At 43.9% G+C, this 20,650-nt stretch overlaps 1 protein-coding gene across 1 annotated transcript in view; it reads left to right on the forward strand.

Annotated features, from left to right (window-relative positions):
• The window catches only part of LOC125010894 (receptor-type tyrosine-protein phosphatase N2-like), a 206,381-nt gene that overhangs the window by 140,326 nt on the left and 45,405 nt on the right, over nucleotides 1-20,650 (forward strand). Inside the window, exons 13-14 of the mRNA XM_047589809.1 lie at nucleotides 10,107-10,319; nucleotides 20,374-20,571. Of these exons, the coding sequence (XP_047445765.1) occupies nucleotides 10,107-10,319; nucleotides 20,374-20,571 (411 nt within the window). The remainder of the gene's footprint in view (nucleotides 1-10,106; nucleotides 10,320-20,373; nucleotides 20,572-20,650) is intronic.

Genomic DNA, 20,650 nt, shown 5'->3' on the forward strand with positions numbered 1-20,650 from the left:
TATAGCTGTGAAGGCTGTTGGCGCCTTAATGTTTCATTCAGGAAGATCATGAGTTGCCTTCGAAGCAACAGCCATCTGAAAACAGTCTGTGGTAGATTCTTTGGGAATAAGTCAAAGGAGACGCTGATGTTTGAATCCACGAACGATTAACGTGAAACTGTTTCCATGTAGTTGTTGGTTGTTTTACTGATGCATCGGTTCTCTGCCAAAATTGGGATCGGAATCGTCCCAAAAGACTAGAACATGTTTTGATATCGGTTTAAACCCGAAATGGTCGGATTTGTGTGTGATAGAGAGATAATGGCAAAACAGCATGTTTGTACTACTTTATATTCTTAATATTTACTAGTTTTAAAGGAACTAACTAAAAGTAGTGATGTGCAGATCGATACTCAAATATCGATGCTTGCGATACCAGGTTTTTATGCTCTAAAATCGATTCCCAAATCAAAATATCAATACTTCGGTCATTGAAGGTAATTTAGGAACACAAGTGGAACACTTTTAGTGTTTGAAACATCATTTCATCATTTTCACATATTTTGTATGATTGTGTCCTTGAGTTTTTTTGTTTTTTTTTAATTAGCTCAACTTTATAGTAAATGAGGCCCAGTATGCTTCAGAGTTTAATTCTTTATGAAGCTATGATTTGAAATACACTACTTTTTTTTTTTTTTTTAAACACATTAAGTTGTATTTACACAAAGTATCGGTATCGGATCGATATCGCCGATACCAGCCTGAATTTTACAGTGTTGGAACTAAAAGGTTCATTGCAAACTCTGATTATTTATTTTAATTTTAAGCCAAAATTCTTTTCTTTTTTTTTTCCTGGGCTACAAAGGGTGGTGCACGTTCTCCCAAAGTGGCTTGTATTCCTCTGTCTCTGGCTTTTTATTAACTTCTACAGTAGTAATCAAGCTCTGATAGCATCTACCAAACGTTTCAAGTAGTAAAAGAACCGCGTGGAAGGAGAAATCCGACAAAGCAACGCGAGAGATTGTGTTCACAGATAGACCAGGAAGCAAGAAGGACACAATGGCCCATTCACACAACTCTGTCGCTGTCAGATGTTTGTAAGGTGTAGTTCAAACACACAGCGAATCTGCTCCTCCACTGACCTCCAGCTCCACTCGCAGAGGAACGTGATGCATACAAAGACTTCGGTCTGAGAAAGAAACTCTTATTTATTCGGTTCATAAAAAACGTTGTTGTTGAAACGTCGTCCTTGAGATAGAAAATGAAATTGGCCCCTGGAGAGTAGAAGAAACTTGTAAACTCAAACATTGGAAACATTGGTGCTATTGAACCGTTTGTAGGAATTCTAGCTAGAAATGTGTGTTATCGTGTTACACACGATTACTGTGGTTAATTTGTTTGCAAAGAGCTGCCTCTGTACCCCCCCGCGATAGATACTGACGTTCATTTCTGTTCGTATTTGTGGCCACTTGCTAAATCTAAGTTCAAATATCCATATATTCATATTCTCCTTTTTGCTCTGATTGGGTCTCCACCGCCCACTGACCAACAAATCTTTCACTTTCCACCATTTTTTTTTCTGCAAACAGCCGCCTGATTGGGCTTTAAGACGTGTTGATTAGTGATTCAGTAAACTGTTACAGGAAGTGTATTATTTTTTTTATTTTTTAAGTAGAGCAGCCTGGAAACCAGACCAATGTCCAACGCCTACACGTTATTTGTGGTGGAAATTTTGGTTTGTTTGCTCCATTAGTAACTGATTATGTTCTGACCAAGATCTGCCAGACCTGCTGGAGATAAAAAAAAAAAAAAAAATAATAATAATACTAAATAAATGTTATCAAGATGAAAGGAAGAAACAGGGACAATTAATTTATTTTGACATATTTATTCATATTTAAACGGCTTTAAATGTCTGTAAAGTCAATAGCAGCGCGACCGGCTACTGTAATAATAGTCTGAAACAGTGTCTTGTGGCGCAGCGTTACATGTTTTGTGGATTCAGAGCTCAAATGTGTCAAACATTAGCTTCCTGAGTGAAAATACACGGGACACGTAGATAAAGTGGTTTTCATGGGTTATGTTTCTGGTCTGGTTATCCATCATTATCCATCCATCATTATTTACATTCACTCTGACTCAGAGACAAACTGATTATATTTTGGAGAGTGTTGGTATTTTATATTGTAAAGATTGATTAATTAAGATAATTCCTTATGAAGTGAGTCTGGGCAGAGGTACTAGATATTTTAACGTGAGTGGTCCTGTCCACTGAGAAAGAGAAACAAAACACAGAAAACAAGCATTTACATTTTGCTGTTGCATAGACTGAAAAAGAGAAAGATTAGCACGTGCGTATTTGGGTACATAGCTGCCGAGGTCCATTGCATCCGTGATACATTTAACCCTCAGGCATCCGTTTAATTCACCACCCTCTTGTAACATCAGCGAACAAAAACGTCAAAAATGTCCAAAAACTGCTATAAAACCTTAACTGATTCATATTTTTTTCTGCATAAATCTCCTCAACCAGTGCAGCACTTTACAAAACTACCAGAAATTCAATAATTTTGAGGAATTTTAACACTTTAAATGCCAGATTGATTATAGTTGTTTTTACGAAAAAAAAAACAACATGAGAAATTAACTTTTTTTCCATAAGAATAGTGTTGTAGTGTTGACCAAGATTATCTAAAATATTGACTTAATTGCATGATTAGTTTTTGTGTAGCATCAGATTTAAAACTTACCACACTCTTGTAAACAAAAATGTGCCATTGACTTCCATTATTTTTACATTTTTTAATCTCTCAGCCACGGCAAAATAAAATCATTCATTATGGAAGATTAGGATTTAATTTTATTCACGACTGATACAAAACATTGTGCCATATGCACTAACGCAGAAAAAATTGCCTAAATGGACAAAAATGTCCCTAAGGTTTCCTGAGGGTTAAGAGAAGACTTTAACAAAGTCCATAAAAAGCTTCCAGATTCTCTCAGAGTTACTTGAGGATCCACGCACTGTGAATTTTAAGGAGCTGACACTGAGTTCAGGTCGGTGGTGGATGATTCTTCCAGTTACGAAGAATCAGCTTTGGGGCTAACAGAGCGACGACTTCTGTCATTTTCAGGTTAGTTCCAGACAGAATTGTATTGTCCCCTCCCACTACGTCAAAGATGGCCAACATGGGATTGGACTGGACCGCCATTTTGAAAACTACACCTAGCTCCAGCAGGTGTCCACGTGTTATCAGTGAGAGTTCAGGGCTGGTGCAGGAAGGTGGTTGAACCTGAAGCCTGTTAGCGGTTGTTGTCGGCAGCGGATGCAGATGGAAGCAGCGTCGGTGAGAGTGCGTTTTGTTCCACATGTGTTTCGTAAAGAAGTTGAGGCGCACGATGGAAAACGATTCTCGCGCGGCTGAAAAAGGGGGAACAGGAAATGAAACGCTGGCGCCCAAACCTCCCACTTCTATTAGCTGGTGAGGGGTCGGGTAGGCGGGGGTCGAGAGAAGCATTAGGGGAGGGTGGATGGGGTGGGGGGGGGGCGCTGGTCACCCCCGACTCTAAATCCCCACCAACCACCACGCTTATGTTTGGTAGACCCCCCCCCCGTCCTCACTCAGAAGCAGAGCTAGGTCCTCTCTGCTGCCACCTCCAGCTGTCGCCAAGGGGGACAAAAGGTTGTGTGGGGGGGTGTATGTGAAGGAGTTGTTCATGGAGGGAGGGGGGGTGAAAAGAAAGATAAACCCCATCCACTCCACAGGAAGGAGCTCGTCATCTGCATCGGGCAGCATCTCCTCACTCTCGTCTCTAAGCGCAAACGCAAACGTGGGGGTTTGAGGCGGCAGCTTCAACTCCACTGTGTGTCAACGCAAACGTGTGTAAACGCCCTTTTTCTGACACACAAACACAAAAAACAAAACCACAAATACGCAGCACAAACCCCTTCCTGACTTCCTCCATCCTCCAGCTCTCATCCTGGCGTGTTCACTGCAGCTGTTTGTCCTCCTCCTTCTCCTCCTCCTCCTCCTCCTCCTCCTCCTCCTCCTCTGCGCCGCTAATAACTCATTAGCCTCGTTTGCTGATTAGGCCTCGGGGTGACCACGGTGCGTTTATGTGCACGGCGGGGCAGCTCCACTCTGTTGGTCTTCTTCTCCTCAGCAAAAAAAAAACAAAAAACCCAAAACAAAACAGGTTCATGGACATGGGCGCCCGAAGTTTATTCACATTTTCCTAAAGTAACTTTAATAAAATGAATATGTTTTGTCGTATTAAGCATTAGATTGAACTGAAGTTGAGTTTTTCTCCAACATATGCACCATGTTCCTGATCGAGTCCTGTTCAGGACCAACTTAATAAACGGTGGATGTTTGTGAGACGCGTCTCCACGCGAGCAGCGTTCGACTCGTCTGCTGCAGATATTTCCAGGAGTGAGCGAGTGAGCGTTGGAGAGAATCGAGGTTTTAGCGCTGGTCTGGTCTGGATGAGTCGCAAAGACAAAAATGCTTTTTTTCCTCCTCCCTCCCTCCTCATCCTCCCCCGGCGTTACTCTCTTGTCCTCACCTCCTCTTCCTCTTCCTCCTCCTCCTCCTCCTCCTCCTGTCGGCAACATGTGGAGCCGTCGCCGTGGCAACGAGGGGAGGTGACATGTGCTGTGGACAGGCAGGAGATGGAGGGAGGGAGGGAGGGATGGAGGGAGGGAATGGGGAGGAATATAAGGAGGAGCCCCACGGCGCGACAAAAAAAATAAAATAAAATAGCATCTCATTCCTCCCCGTGGAAGTAGTGGAGGCTGCTGGTCCTCTCCTCCTCTTCTCTCCTCCTCTTCTCTCCTCCTCTACGAACATATGCTCCAAACTGCATCGAGGGGGAATAATAAATAAATAATTTAAAAAAAAAAAAATGGAAGGAGAAATCTGTTCTTCTCCTTTTTTTTTTTTTTTTTGCCGACGGATGATCCAGACGGAAGAAAGAAGAAGAAGAGCGGGAGGAAAAAGCCGGGAACTTTGTTTTTTATTTCATTATTTTTCCCCCGTAAGGAGTGGAAGGGAATGATGGGCTCTCCCACTCACTTTCCTTCACTCCTCCTCCTCCTCCTCCTCCTCCCTCTCCTCCTCCTCCTCCGCCGCCAGTCGCTCGGTGGGCTGGTGTGGAGCTCGTCTCCGAGTCTGTGGCGTCGGTGCAGCCGGAGTGGAATGGGAAATAGACGCAGGAGGAGGTGTGTGTTGCATCACGGCGCCGTCGTGGATCTTCGGTAGGATTCATTTAACAGTTTTCCTCCGTGTTGTGGCTTTGATTTCTGTCGTCACCTGATGCTGCCGCTGCTTCTTCTTTTCCTCTTTTACCGAACGCCGATGAGTCTGTGCCGCTGCCTCTCGTCCTCGTTCGTTTCACGTGCACGAAGCCGTGTGTGCGTATGTATCAGAGCTCGCTTTGTTGTTTTTAAAGAAAATAGCCCGAAAGTAGCGTTTCTTTATTTATTTCTTTCTTTCTTATTTATCTCCACGTGAACGCGCGCTGGGAGTATCCATGGAGTTTAGACGCTGGCTGAGCTTCACGCCGCTGCATCTCCACGCTCCGTTTAATGGGATCCGCCGCCGCTTTGCTTTTCTCTGCAGGAGTACAAACTTTTAATCCCGTGCTTTTTCTTTTTCTTATTCTTTTTTTTTATTATTATTATTATTATTATTTCATTGCTGCAAATCCAGAGCACAGAGGGGTTTTTTTTTTATATATAACTGTGGTTCACAAGCGATTCACAGCTCTGTGTGTGTTTGAGGGCGATACAGAATAAAAGATGGAAATTAGGAGCCTCTCTCTGCTCCGCTTTTTTTAATATTCGGCGCCGGTTTAACGCCGGGATGAATTTGCGCGAGCACAACTTCGCACACAGGTGCGTCGAGTTGCAGCCGGACGCTTCGCGCGCTCACGTGCGAGCGTGTGTGTGTGTGTGTGTGTGTGTGTTTCCGAAGCTTTCGACAAACCCCCGGCTGAACTTTTTACTCTTTTCAAAGGATGAATCAGAGGTGAGGGGACGGATCTTTGTTTCCTGCAGCAGTCATCGCGGGTGAGGTGGTGGTGGTGGTGGTGAGGGTGGTGGTGGTGAGGGTGGAGGGGGATTTCAGGGAGGGGGGGGGGGACACAATAGCCGACCGCCGCTCTCCCTCTGACCTTTTTTCACCGGCTCTGAATGAGCCGGGGCCGTGCAAATCCATCTGCCTTTTGTCTATGGAAGCTTGGCTAATCCACACACACACACACACACACACACACACACACACACACACACACACCACACACACACACCCTGTCACACTCAGACCAAACCAAACCAAACCTCCATCTGTGTGATCTCGCTGCACTTTTTAAACAACTCTGATTTCTGCAGATTTTTTTTTTTTTTAATTCTGAAACCGAATCAAAAATTGTGCAGAAACAATTAAAGGGATAATTTCTTCCTTCCTCTAATTCTGAGACGCCTGAGTCTGTGTGAACGAGTGTGTGTGTGTGTGTGATGAACCCGTGCACAGAGCCAGACACGCAGCCTCCATCCTTCACGGCGGCTACGCTGATGCTTTTCAGAAACACTCGGTCAGGAGGAGCCGCGCGCTGCACGTCAGAAACCACCGCGCTCGCCCCAAAAAAAATTTGCAAGTACAATCGATTTTTGCGGGAGCAGATGGACAATAGAGGATGGAGGCACGGGAGGAACTCCCTTCATTCTCCCCCTTTGCCTTTTTGGGGGAGATGATATTTTTTTCCTTTCATTTTTTTTTTTCTGTGTTCACTTCATTTAAAAAAAAAAAAAAAAAAAATGTCTGATTCTCCTCCAGGAACCAAACATGTTTGTTTTAAATCGTAACATCTGAGCCGAGGTTGATGCACGTTAAATGTTTGTTCTTGGTGCCGAATCGATTCGTAGCGGCTAATCGCTGCCTCGCTCAGCGTTTAACCGGAGTTACATTTTCCTTTTTCATTTGTGCGTCTGCGTTCACCTTCACGGCCGCGTCGATCAAACTGTAATTTCACTGGAGGCGTCGAGCTGCAAGGCCGCGCGCCGGGCGACTCGCACAACCGGAGACACGGTGGAGTTTGTGTAACACACCTGTGTGTGTTACTGATAAGGTCGCACGTGTCGCTTTTTTTTTTTTTTTTTTTTTTAGCTCAGGAGTAGAAGAGGAAACTCAAATGTTCCAACCTCCCGTACGCGGAGCAAACATTTGATTTTCAATCATCGCACATTTCTGCTGCGTCGGCCTCTGCGGCGGCACCGAGAAGTCGTACACACTCACACACTCCTCCACCCCCCCTTCACTGCTGCTAACAACTGCAACCAAACTTGATTAAGCAGGTGGGGTCAGGCTACATTTGTTTGAATCAATAGACAGACATGCTTGGCAGCCATGATAAAGAGACCAGGAGGGAGGAGGAGGGGGAGGTGGGATCAGCGTGTGTGAGTGCGAGGATGGAGAGGAAGGAGGTGGTGGAGGAGGAGGATGGAGGAGGAGGGGGGGGGGTTTGGAAAACGCCGGCATCTGTCCCGTGAAAGATGACTGAGCTGTTACAGTTAGAGCCTTGAATTATGGGCCATTACTGGCCGAGCAAGATGCAATCCCTCTCCATGAAACTTAATTTGACAAAACAATGAGATGACTCGAGGAGCAAAATGACAAATGAAGTTATTTGATCCGTGGTGAGAGTGGGAGGTGGGGGGTGGAGGGTGGGGGGGAGGTGAAGGGAGGAGGGGGAGGAGGAGGAGGAGACAGAAAAAAAAAAAGAAGAAACATTTTGCAAGAGATGATTGCAGTGGAAGCATGTGGAATCAGCAGTAATGCATTATTAATGGCCTCCTCGGAGCTCACAACACGGACGGGCCTCCTCCTCCTCCACCTCCTCCTCCATCTCCTCCTCCTCCTCCTCCTCAGCTACTGATGTTCGCGACGCTTCTTCTCCTTCAGCGGCCGTTCGTTCCACATTAAAGCCGCGTTAATGAAAAGAAACATTAAGAACACACAACAAACCGGCATGAAATATTAATACCTACACACTCCATCACTGATTCATGAACCGCCTCCATAGGAACCGTGCGAGTAGATAAATCTTTCACGTGTTCTGTTCTTCAGACCTTTTTTTTGTTGTTCAGCTTTATTAATATATGTATATATATATATATATGTGTATATATGTGTATATATGTATATTTCTTCTTATATAGCTATAGTTCTTCTTTTAGGGCCGTCACATCACTATGCAGCTTTTACAGTACGGCTCAGAGCTCCCCAAGCAAATTGGACGCCCCACAAAGCATCGGACAACTGTTGCCCCCCCCCTCACCCCCCACCACCACCACCACCACCCACCCACCCACCCACCTCCCCTTCCTCCACCATTGTGGGTCTTTCTGCAGGCACTCTTTATCAGGTGCTGAATGTAGCAGCAGCAGCAGCAGCAGCAGCAGCAATGAATGCAATCATAGGGGGTGAGTGGGATGGGGGGGGGGCATTATCGAGTGGCGGTGACGGTGTAGTTTTTCTTTTTTGGGGGGGGGGGGTTGCTAAAAAAAAAAAAAAAAAAAAACTCAGAAGAATTCCAGGACAATCCGGGCAGATCAGTCCTCTTCTTCTTCTTCCCACCTCCCAGGGTTTGAGAGTTTGTGTGCGCTGACAGGCAGGAGGGAGGCAGGAGGGAGGCAGGAGGGAGGCAGGAGGGAGTCGACAGGGCCGCCCCCCCCCCCCCCCCCCCCTCCCCACTACAACCCCCCCCCCACCTCTTCTCCCTGCCGCTTTCAAAGCCTCCTTTCCATTAACTCACCACGCCACACATCGCCTAATCTCTGTGACCTCTACCACTGAGGGATTTATTCTTTTCTTTTTTTTTTTACCCATTTTACCCTCAAGACATTCCCTCTTCCCTTTTCTCTGGAGGGAAACAATAACATGCAACATAAAATTACAAGCAGTCCACACTAATGATGGGCTCTAGCAAGGCTTTGAATTTTTTGGGACACATTAATCTTTAGTTTGCCACACACACACAAAAAAAAACAAAAAAAAAAAACATTTGCTCCCCAGAAAGAACCCGGTGCAGAAAAAAAACACTTCTTCTTCTGCTATTGATTCTTTTTGATAATTCTTTGTGAGGGGGAATTACAGGCCTTGTCATAGGCGCTGCAATTTGCAGCTCTTCTCTTTTGCGGTTCTTGCCTCCCTCTTTGTTGTCAGGATCATTATGCAGTGTGTAATAACAGGGAATGATGTTGCCTATTGTTAACTCTTAGCAGACAGGTAAAATGCACCAGGGCCATTATCAGGAGCTGGAGGAGCCTCGTAGCGAACGCTTCGAAAAGACTCTCCATGATTTTTTATTTTATTTTTTTCTTTAACACACTCCTGGTTCAGTCTTGTCCTGACAACTGTGTGCGTCCGTCGTGTTATCGTGAGCAGCAGACTGGTTGAAAAAGAGGGCGTCTTTAATCTCCGGTTGTTTGCTGAAGGATCTCAGTCGCAGTCGGAGCGTTTTTCTCAGGAACGTCTGCTGCCTCCGCTCTCGGGGCCAGAAAAAATGCCTCCGGTTGTAGCGCGCGGCGCCGTCGAGCCGTCCGGAGACATCCCCGACGCTTTGCTAAACAGGATTTTATGCATTCATGGGCACAGATGGTGGAACAAACGCTCGTGATTATACTTTTTCATGGAGCACGGCGATATGCATGTTTATGTGTTTCCGCAAAAATGAAAATAAAACGGAATAATAAGAAGCGTGTGGTTTACACTTTCATCTGCAGAGTCAGACGGTTTAAGAGAATCTCGTTTAAACTTGATTAACTTGTCAAACTGTGGGATATATATATATATTTTATTTTTAATCCAGGGTAGAGTTTACAGGCTTGTTCCACTCAAACACTCGGCTGCCAGATGATTTTGTAGATAACTTGCTCTTGTCGGAATGATCAGTAAAATCACCTGCTCACACTTTTTAGCTCCATATATTCAAAGCAGCTGCTGCAGATATATCAGAACTCCAGTTTGCATCGTGCTCTATCTGTTGACCTGCAAAGGATGCATATGAACGTGATATCGGAAACACGCCGCTAACCCTTCCCGTGTGCTCTCTCTTGTGGCCTGCAGGGAAGCCACATCAACCAGATCCCCACCAAGTACAGCCAGGCCGAGTCCACCAAGTTCCTCATCCTCACCGTCGTGTCCATCCTGTGCATCGTCGGCGTGCTGCTGGCCTCCAGCGTGGTCTACTGCCTGCGCCACCGCTCCCACCACAAGATCAAGGAGAAGCTCACCAACCTGGGAACAGATACTGGCAGCGATGCTACCGCCACCTATCAGGTAGGAGGTGTTACTGTGAAGTCGAATTTGAAACATTTGTGCTTGGTCTTTTGATACGATACGACACGACAGCAACGAAATGACACAATGCGATACAATATGATACAATACAATGTGACGGCTACAATACAATATGATGCAATACAAAAGGATATAATAGATACGATGCAATACGATACAATACGATACAATACAATATGATCCGATATGATATGATACAATACGATAGGATGCACTACGATACGATATGATAGAATGTGATACGATACGATACGATACAACGTGACAGCTACAATACAATATGATGCCGATGACGATATAATATGATACAATATCATATGGTATAATACAATACGATATGATACAATATGATACAATACGATAAAATACGATGGGATATGATATAAAATATGATACAGTACGATACAACGGGATATGATACGATATGATACAATACGATACAATACATTACAATATGATCCTCTTTCATATGATACAATATGATACGATACGATGCAATATGATACGATATGATACAATTACGATACGATATAATACAATATGATACAATACGATAAAATACGATGGGATACGATATAAAATATGATACAGTATGATAAGATACGATACAATATGATATGATTCGATGTGATACAATGTGATACGAAGCGATGTGATACAATATGATACAATATATGATACAATATGATACGATAAAATACAACGCGATACGATATGATATGATACGATTATTGATACTTTTAAAGCAGCAGCAGAGAAACGAGCAAAACAAGTACAATGTTGTTAAATAAGTAGTATAACTGTAACACTTATAAAAGATACAGTATTGGGATGTGTCCAGAAACATTTCCCAAAAATCCTTAAAAGTTCTAAAAATTTATTGCAAAGTCCTACTTGAACCAAAGAGTTTCATTTGAACGATTTCATCATATTTGCTTTTTAGAGCTAATAAATCCAGTAATTTTCACTAAAACAAGGAAACAAACATAAGAGAAAGTTTCTTATCATAATAAAATAAAGTATAATTTGATTTTTTCTGCTTTTCTGTCCATAAAAATCCAACAAAAAGACAAACAATAGATTCCTATTTATGCCATTTTGTTTCCGCACACATGTAAAAAATAAATTCAATCCACAAGATCCTTTTAATTCCTTTTTATATATTTATATATAAAACATGAGCCATTATATCTAATTTCCACCATTTTAGTCTTTTTCACTTGTCTACATGGATCAACCGGTGGGTCATTCTCGTCATCCGTGGTTTTTGTGCTTATTTCCGTTCCCGCTCTGCTCTCGTCATAATTATCCTTTGACCAGAATAACCGCGTGTGAAATTTAATTTACAGAGTCACAATATTGAGTGGCTTTTTTTGAGCAAAGAATTAGATTGAGATTTATTTTTGAAACTAGAGTGGTCCTGGGTGTTTAATCTTTACCTCAGCGCCGGGAACCTGCAGACGCACCATGTTACTTTTTACACAGCGATCTGTTGTTTGCCAGAGACGACGCCGGCGACGCCGTTAATTCATCGTGTCCTAACTTGTCCTGACGTTTCAGCTTCACACACGCTCATCAGTTCACATAAAACATTCATTTTTCCCCAGCGTTCTCAGTTACTTGCCTCTGAGGATCATTTTAAACCACTAATTCTAATTAAAATTCAAACATCGGACAGTTTGCGAATTATTTAAACACAGAAATTGTTGTGTTGCTCTTTCTTTCTTGGGAGGTTTGCTCCGCCCTGATTCGCCTTAGCTGCAAAATAAAAGACGTGTTTGTGAAATTTCGATAAAGTGTTTTGCGAATGAGTGGCAACTCTCGTCACATGACGCCCTGCGTCAGTTTTATATCGATGCGTCTGAAAAACCACCTCACGAGAGCGTTAGAGTGTTTTAGCTTTAGATATTTGAGAGGTTTTTCAAATGTGGGTGATTCTGTTACCAGTTTTTTATTGTGATTTTTAGGTTTTGAGTATTTCTAGAGGGTGAGTGGAAACACAGCATGTGAGAGAGAGAAAGTGCTCGGTGTTCAGTTCGTCTTGTGTCAGTGCTGCTGTGTAGTCGGGTTCCCTGGGCTGGGCTCTGGCTCCTTTTGTGGTTCAGTGTGAGTGTTTTTGTGTTTTAGTGCGTGTGTGTGTGTGTGTGTAGTCTCTAGGGCTACATGCAATTAAAGCAGACAGGAAGCAGCAGGCTGCCTGACGGCCGTACTACTGCGGCTCCTCCGCGCCGGCTGCACAAACACAAACACACAAACACCCCGAACACGCTCGTCACTTACTGGATGCTAATGCTTCGTGTCCTTGTTTGAGGCCTTGCATCACAACCCTTCACACACAAACACACGCTGTTTCCACCTCCCCCCCCCACCTCCTCCTCGGCCCCTCTGCCTCCCCGGCCTGTCACTCAAACGGGCCCCGGTGTAACTCCGACGTGGGATTGGCCGGCGCCGACAAAAGGACGCGCTGATTGACAAGCGTCGACAGAGGAGCGCGCGCGGAGCGTCGCGGCGCCGGGGTTTGGGCAGGACGACGCTTGTCAGTCACTCGGTCCCTGGATTACTCCGGAAAACCTGCAGCGTCTCTTTATCGTTACATCTGATTCAAACTTTTATCTCCTCCCTGAAAGTCTTTTTTTTTTTTTTTCTTCTTCTCTCCCTCCGCCGGCGGCCTCAGATCATCGCACCTGATTGCTGCGCAGATTCCCCCAAAAATCAAGAGATGCTATCTGGAAGCAGAATCGTCTCATTTAAAGATATGATCACCCCCGACCGTTAACTTTCTTGAAGCTGGTGGAAGAATTCCTTCAACTTTCAAAACCTCGAGTCGAAAGAATAAACTCGTTATTGACTTTTTAATATTTATTTTATCCGTATCTGCCTCCCTCCTCCGTCTGTCATCTCTCCCTGTCTCAGTTTCAATCCAAGGACTTTCATTGTCACGATAGCATCTTCACGCTACCACAAGAATAAGTGAACGACACTTCTCCAGCACATGTCAATTTAGATTTAGCAATCAAGCAATAACTCCTGCTCTTTGTCCGTCCGTCTCTTTCTCTTTCTGCCTCTGCGTGAATGCACTGGTTTGCTGAGGACAATCTTTCATTATATATATATGAAAAGAAAAAAGAAAAAACTCATTCCCGTTCTTCTGACCCTGACAAAGGTCCACTCCCAAAACCATGAGGGAGAAAATATATTTAAGAAGAAAAAAAGTGCTGCGTAATCCTGGTTCATCCAGTGATGTAGAGAATCTGCGCTGGTTGGATTTCTGTCTGCAGCCTCTGCAGGAAGTCATGCAGCGTTAATAGGAAGCGACAAACAGTAACGATTGGACCTGAGATCAGGGGTCACGTCACATCTCCAGCAAATAATAATAATTCACGCAAGCACCTTCTAAGCAGTTTGTCCCTAATCAGAGACTTTCAGATCCTCATCATAACTATGACGCTCTGTGGTTACCAGGCTCTGGTACAGATCATATATTACATATAAAAAAAATAAGCCTCTATCTGTTGTGGTTTTCATCCCAGATAACACTGATATTTTTAGTTTTTATTTATTTTCTTTACTTTGCACTAACACTACATTGAACTTGTACAGCAGCAAAGACTGATGCATCCTGGTGAATGCTACATGCTACATGCTAGCTCTGGTTTAGGGGATCTAAACCAGAGCTAAGTTGTAATAAGTTTTTATTATGAGGCAATCCGTTACTTTTAAGTTACTTTCACCAAAATAACTCAATAGATCGTATTTCATTCAGTGAAGCTCATTTCCACATCTGGTAGAAGACGTAGCTGTAGAATGGCTAAGCTAAGCTAACGCTAACAACAGTACAATATGATGGAGCAGTTATGGCTCATGGTGCGATACATGTTGTGATAGAGATACTGTTAATTTAGTTGTATTCATATTGAGCCACTCGTGTATATTGTTAGTGAACACCTAAACAAAGCTGCACCACGCTACATGTTTCATTAAGTGAAACTGAAATAAATTTAACAACACATTTAAATAATAAATCAAATTATGAGTCAGCTGTTCTCTAGCACAAACAGGAAGTTAACATTTTATCTGATTATTTTTTTTGCTCCTCTGCTAATCTTGAATTTGCATAAAAACACACAATTTTCAGGTTTAAAATCTATTGTTAACGCGCGTTGCTAACATTTGTACCCACTACATGCAAGCATTCCCTGCCTGCTCTAAGGTAACATCTGAATTACTTCACCCACAGAGGAGCTCATTTAAATCCCTCCGTCCTCCCTGACTCTCCTCCTTCTCGTCCTGACACCACCATACGTTTGTTTGCTTGCTCATGCTCACAGGCTAAAGCCCCCGAATTTGTTTTGGTCATGAGGGGCATGTAAACAAGAGGCGTCCCATGTGCAGCGACCCCAAACCCAGCCCCCCCCCCCCTCCCCCCTTCCCTTATTAGCAGGTTTTTCTAAAGAGAAGAGAGGGGGGGTGGGGGGCGTTGCTTTGGACGGCACACGCCCGCCGTCGCCCCGGGGTGATGCATGATTCGAGACGGTCATGTGGCGCCAAGTGGATTCCCTGGCATGACGCCCATGAGAGGGGGCGGCCGGTGGGTCTTTCTTTGGGGGCACACGTCCTGTTAAATGAGCCGCTGCACCGTTAATGCGCTTCATTCAGTGGCCTGTTTGTTTTACACGACCCTCGCTGCTGTTCACTGATTAGCGCACGAAACTTTTATTTAGTTTGAAGCAAGAAAACTTTTTCTTTTTCTCTCTTTTGGAATCATTGAAAGTCGATTGTGGATTCGCTTTTTGTGATCGATGTCTCGTCTGTGAGACGCGCATTCATTTTCATAAATTTCATTGTATTTTGAAATCAATTTTTCCTAAAGCTCGCCTGGCGATCGCCGATCCATCACGGCGGACATTTATCCGCCTTTATTTATAGGCGACGTTAATGCGGCCGTTCAACTGGACGACATCGACGTCTCAGATCTGCCAAAAAAGGCATTTCATTCATGAGTTGTGTTATCAGAAAATTGAATCCAGAAGACAAAAAAAAAGAAAAGCTCATACGAACGTCCCGGAAAAGGCCGCTCTCTCTCGTTTGTTGCTCTGAAATGTGAACGGACCGGACTCCCGGGTGACCTTGAATGCACCGTCAACAGAAACTTTGTGTTGAGGAAATTTTCTCTTGAAGGAAGTTACGTCATAGAAGTCTTTGCTGCAGCTGGGGCTCGTTGAGACATGAACGCTGTTTGCCTTCAGGACAAAACTAATCACTATGGAGCCAATGTTTGTCCCACTTAGTCAAATAGACCCCCCCCTCTCTGTTTAATCTTGGTTAGATTAGAGTCCTGAAGTAGCCGAAGCAGAAACCAGTGAATCTTTTATTTGGTCTTGTCCTGAACGTGGACAAAACCAAGGAGCTGGTCATTGACTTCAGGGGGAAGAGGACACCAGTGGAGCCCATCATCACCATCCAGGACCTGGAGGTGGAAGTAGTGGACGGCTACAAGGACCTGAGATTCTACATGGACAACAGGCTGGACAACAGTGATGCTGTGAACTAGAAGAGTCTGAGTAGACTCTACTTTCTGAGGAAGCTCAGGTCGTTCATTGTGTGCAGTGAGTCACTAGAGTCTTTCTACCAGTCTGTACTTTGCTGTGGTTTGTTGGGGGAGTAGTACCAGCCAAAAAGACATCAGCAGGATCAACACCATTGATGTGAAAGGCTGGACATGTGATGGACAAACTGGATAAACTGCTCTCCATCATGGACGACCCGTCCCATCCACTGCACCAAACACTAGAGGGACAGAGCAGCTCATTCTCCATCAGACTGACTCATAGTGAAATGCTACAGAAACTCTATCCAGCTGTATAACAGCTCACCTTTTTGTAACAATTAAGCCGCTATGACTAATTAATTTCCCTTGTGGATCATTAAAGTCTGTCTGAGTCTAAGTCTAAAAAGATTTGACAACTTGACTTGGAGTGTAACTTGACCCGGCAAAGAGTGGAGTTAGAATGAAAGAAAGGATGAAGTCACATTCAGTGACTTTCAGCTGCCTTTGACTCGCAGATAATGAGGCCTACACACAATCAGGCATAACATTATGACCACCTGTCCAAGCTGGACAAATGTAGACACCATAGTTGACATTCAGTGTATATATACACAGGTTAAAAATATTTAAGTCATACTCCCGAACAGCTGCTAAACCTGCTCTACGACGACAGTAACAGACTCTGACCAACTAGTTTGATGCTCTAACTGAAATGTGAAGGGACAAGGAGCAAAGAAGTGGAAAGTGACTGGAGTTTCATTTGTTTTTAGAGGAGGGAGCTGGAGGATTGATGGTCAAACAAGAATCTGCAGGGAGTCTGCTTGATCTCAGAGCTTCTCTCTGACTCTGTCAAAGCTCAGAGGTTTGACAGATTTGACAGATGTGCATGTTTTTTAAAACAATGTCTGCATATTATATATCTATATAGTTGCTTTTAGGCCGTTGCATGTGCAGCTGTCTTGTCTTCATGTCCGTGAGTGAGTGCATGTCTTTTGTGTGTTTGTGCCGTCGTTATCCCGGTCCAGGGCGATAATCTCTTCGCATTCGTGAGCCCGGGCTCATAGATCAGCGTCAGCGCCGACCTGTGAGAACAACCGGTCGGATCAGATACAGACACTAATGAAGGCCGGTTCACATTACCGCCACCGTCAATCACACGGGCCGTTCGGCTCATCATCGGCGTCTCATTAAAGAAACACAGACGCCGGTGGAGATCCAGCGCAGAGACGCTAGGCGATGTGCGGTTTCAGGTGGACAGGAGGGAGCTCGGTATCTCGACTGCGAGTCGATTCGTTATTCTAGTCGTGTGTTCCGCCTTTTATTTTATTCAGTTATTCTCAAAGGTTGAATTTATGAGTTACATCATAACAACATTAGTTTAAAAGTTTACAAGGACCTTGTGGGTTTTGTGTGGAGTTAATTTTACATGTGTGCTGTCCTTAAAAGAAATTTAGCTTGTTGTGCTTAATCATATTTTCTATATTATATATATCTATATATAAAACTAATCCCCAAGCTTTTACAGAAAATTAATTAATGTTTTTGTACTAAAATTTATGTATCAATTTCCTATTTTTTTGCATTTTTCTTTTCTTAAAATCTTAAGACAGTTAAGTTGTGAGGCCTTGTAGAAGCCTCCTCTGATGGATTAGAAAACTGTCCAGTTGTGGGATCAATGTTCTCTACGTCGTTGTCTTAAAAAAGATCTCATATTTAATTGGACCAGCTTTCGCTTTGATTCCAGCAGCATTTTCTGTGTCAGTGCTTCAATAAGAAGCTTCAGCGATGTCACAAGATTCGTTTCCATCCAGTGTTGCTTTGAGATCTTGTATTGATGATGGGAGAATCTGACCACTACATAAAAACTTCTCCATCACATCCCAGAGGTTCTCATTGGGGTTCAGGTCTGGACTCTGTGGTGAAAATGAGCTGGTCTCATGCTCCCTGAACCACTCTGAGCCTGATAAATCCTGGTATTGTCATCAGGGGAATCGAAATGGAGTTAAATAACTTGTTTTTTATTTTTGTTTATAGTAATTAACCAATAGGAGGCTCCCATTGCTGCTCGCTAGTTCTGGGCGTATCGATCTAAATATCGATAGTATCGATACCAAGGCTGGTATCGGTATTGGATCGATACTAACGTGATGAAATCAATACTTTTGTTATAGCTTCTTATTCAATGATCATGACATTTCAAGAAAACGTATCGGTATCGACGATACCAGCCCTGTATTGACTTGGTATCAGATTGATTATCCCGGTATCGCCCACCGCTACAGCTAGCGTGGCTAAAAAGTAAAAATCAACCTGCAGCGTTTAAAAGAAACACCCCTACTACTTCCAGTCTTTAGTTTAGTCGGTGTTTTACCATTCACACGCCAAGAAGTCACTGAAGCTGTAGAAGAAGACGTACAGGAAGAGTTTGACATGGTGACACTTTCCCTCAACGTTTTATGTATCAAACGAAGGCTTGCTGTCGTAAGTTGTGCTCATACGACTATTCTCGCCCAGGTGTCCACACACGGTCAGCGGCTTTTCATTTTTGCTCGTGGTCTCGTTGTGGTTTTATGCTCTTAACAAAGGGAGTTGTCTCTGAAAGTTCTCACAGTGAAGGTCAGAGCGCATTAATGAGGCCACTTTTGATAACTAATCCCGTTTAGTTTTGCCTGAATCCAACGCTTACGCCCACGTTTGCTCATTAAAGCCCTTTCGCTTTTGTCTTTTTTTCTGCTTTTGAACTTTCCAGAACAGAAAGAGAACCAAAATGAAAAGGATACTCGCAAATAGAGACACAGTTGCTGGGGAGGAAATTCATCAGCCGCCAATGGCAAACAGGAATATTAAAACTTCTGACAGTTATCCTGTTATTAGAGGAGCTTCATCAGTTCTTATGACGATAGTTTGGATTTCTGACTCAATCGTACACTTTCCAGAAAACACATATTCATGAAAATGACTCAAAACATCAGCGAGTTTCCAAACATGACCTCTCAAACAGGGTCGTCACAAGCGGACAGGCAATCGCCTAGAGCCCCGAGCTGGAAGCCCCCCCCCCCCCAGAGACAGCTGATATTGGTCCATATCAATGACAATGATGGAAACACTGCAATGACAACACGTTGGGAATCCTGTGTACTACTGACATTCATTGAACCCCACCCTAGACACACTGCAATGGTGGTCTTTGTTGGGGCACCACTTACACAAAGCAAAATTAATGAACCTACCTCTCAGGACGTGCAAGAACTTCTTCTAAGTTGACAGAAATAACAGTAACGAAGAATAAAAATTATTTCATTGAGTCTCAGAATGTGATGTTCAAAGGTCTTGGAAGAAATAGTGGTTGCATTTCAATTTAAGTTTATTTATTTCAGCAGGGACATTGCACATCAATAGACGTTCCTCCCAAGAAACAAGGATGTGGTCATATATACACAAATTTTTATATACACATAATCATAACAATTTGTTCTGAATTCTTCATGTTTTCTGAGTGTTGTTGAGGAGGAGGGGGAGTGGGGGGGGCCCAATGGCCCCCGGCCCCCAGACTGTCCTGAAACAGCCCTGCTCTCAGACCATTATGGACTGATCTTTGTTCTCAATCTCTCTGACTGTGGATTATTTGTGAACTCTTCAGAGATGGGTTTGTAACCTTTTCCAGCCTGATGAGCAACGACAACTCTTTTTCACACACTCCCCCAGATGTGATCAGACTAAGATTTACTTTAAGACACAACGAGGCACCGAGCACCTGTGAGTCTCACCACGTTGACTGGAAACGAAATAAGCTTCTAATCCCACTCACTTACCTTTTACACCTCACAGATATGTAAGATTAGTGTGACATTTCTGTTCAGTTTGATCGACTTCTCTTCGTCCACTCTCAGGACTTGTGTGAAAATCCGCTGAGTCATTTTTTTATGCCGAAATGTATAAAGTTTCTGGTGGAGGCGCTGAATATATATGGAGCTTTAGCCCAAATCACCTTAATTTATGTGAGACGCGCTCCAACCTTGACGGCCGTGTGGACTGAAAGACTAAACCTGAGCAGGGACGAGTCTCTCCAAACTCGAATCACTTGAAAAGCTCAACGTCGGTGCTTTAGTTTGAGACCTTGGAATAAAAGACTCACATTTGACGTTGATGTCTGGCTACAGACACGTACTGGTTTGTCTTATTCTGAAAAAATCGATGGTAAGATGCAAAATGGAGTACCATGCCACCATATCTTAGTCTTAATGGACCCGATTAGGGACAAACTCATTAGGGAAACGTTTTCTGAAGTCGAATTATTTTGGCATCTGAACGTGACTGTTTCCTTTTGTGCGTCGTTTTTTCACACCTTTAAACGTAACATCCAGAGGAAACAGTATTTATCTTCTTTGTTTGAGGTATTTTCATACGCTTGAACTCAAATCATGTCTTTAAATGTTCTGCCGTGTTACTGACTGACTGATGTGCCTCCTCCTCGTCCTCCTGCAGGAGCTGTGTCGCCAGCGCATGGCCGTCAAACCTCCGGCCGAGCGCCCGGAGCCCATCTCCTCCCGGATCAACAGCGTGTCGTCTCAGTTCAGCGACGGGGGTCCGGCCGTCAGCCCCTCGGCCCGGAGCAGCATCTCCTCCTGGAGCGAAGAACCGGCTCACTCCAACATGGACATCTCCACCGGCCACATGATCCTGGTGAGTCTCCGCCGACAACGCGGCTGCTGTTCGCTGCTTTAAATGTATAAACTCATGAGGCTCAGAGATGGAAATGGTG

Source organism: Mugil cephalus, chromosome 7 (genome assembly GCF_022458985.1).
Source record: "Mugil cephalus isolate CIBA_MC_2020 chromosome 7, CIBA_Mcephalus_1.1, whole genome shotgun sequence".
NCBI classification, from domain to species: domain Eukaryota; kingdom Metazoa; phylum Chordata; class Actinopteri; order Mugiliformes; family Mugilidae; genus Mugil; species Mugil cephalus.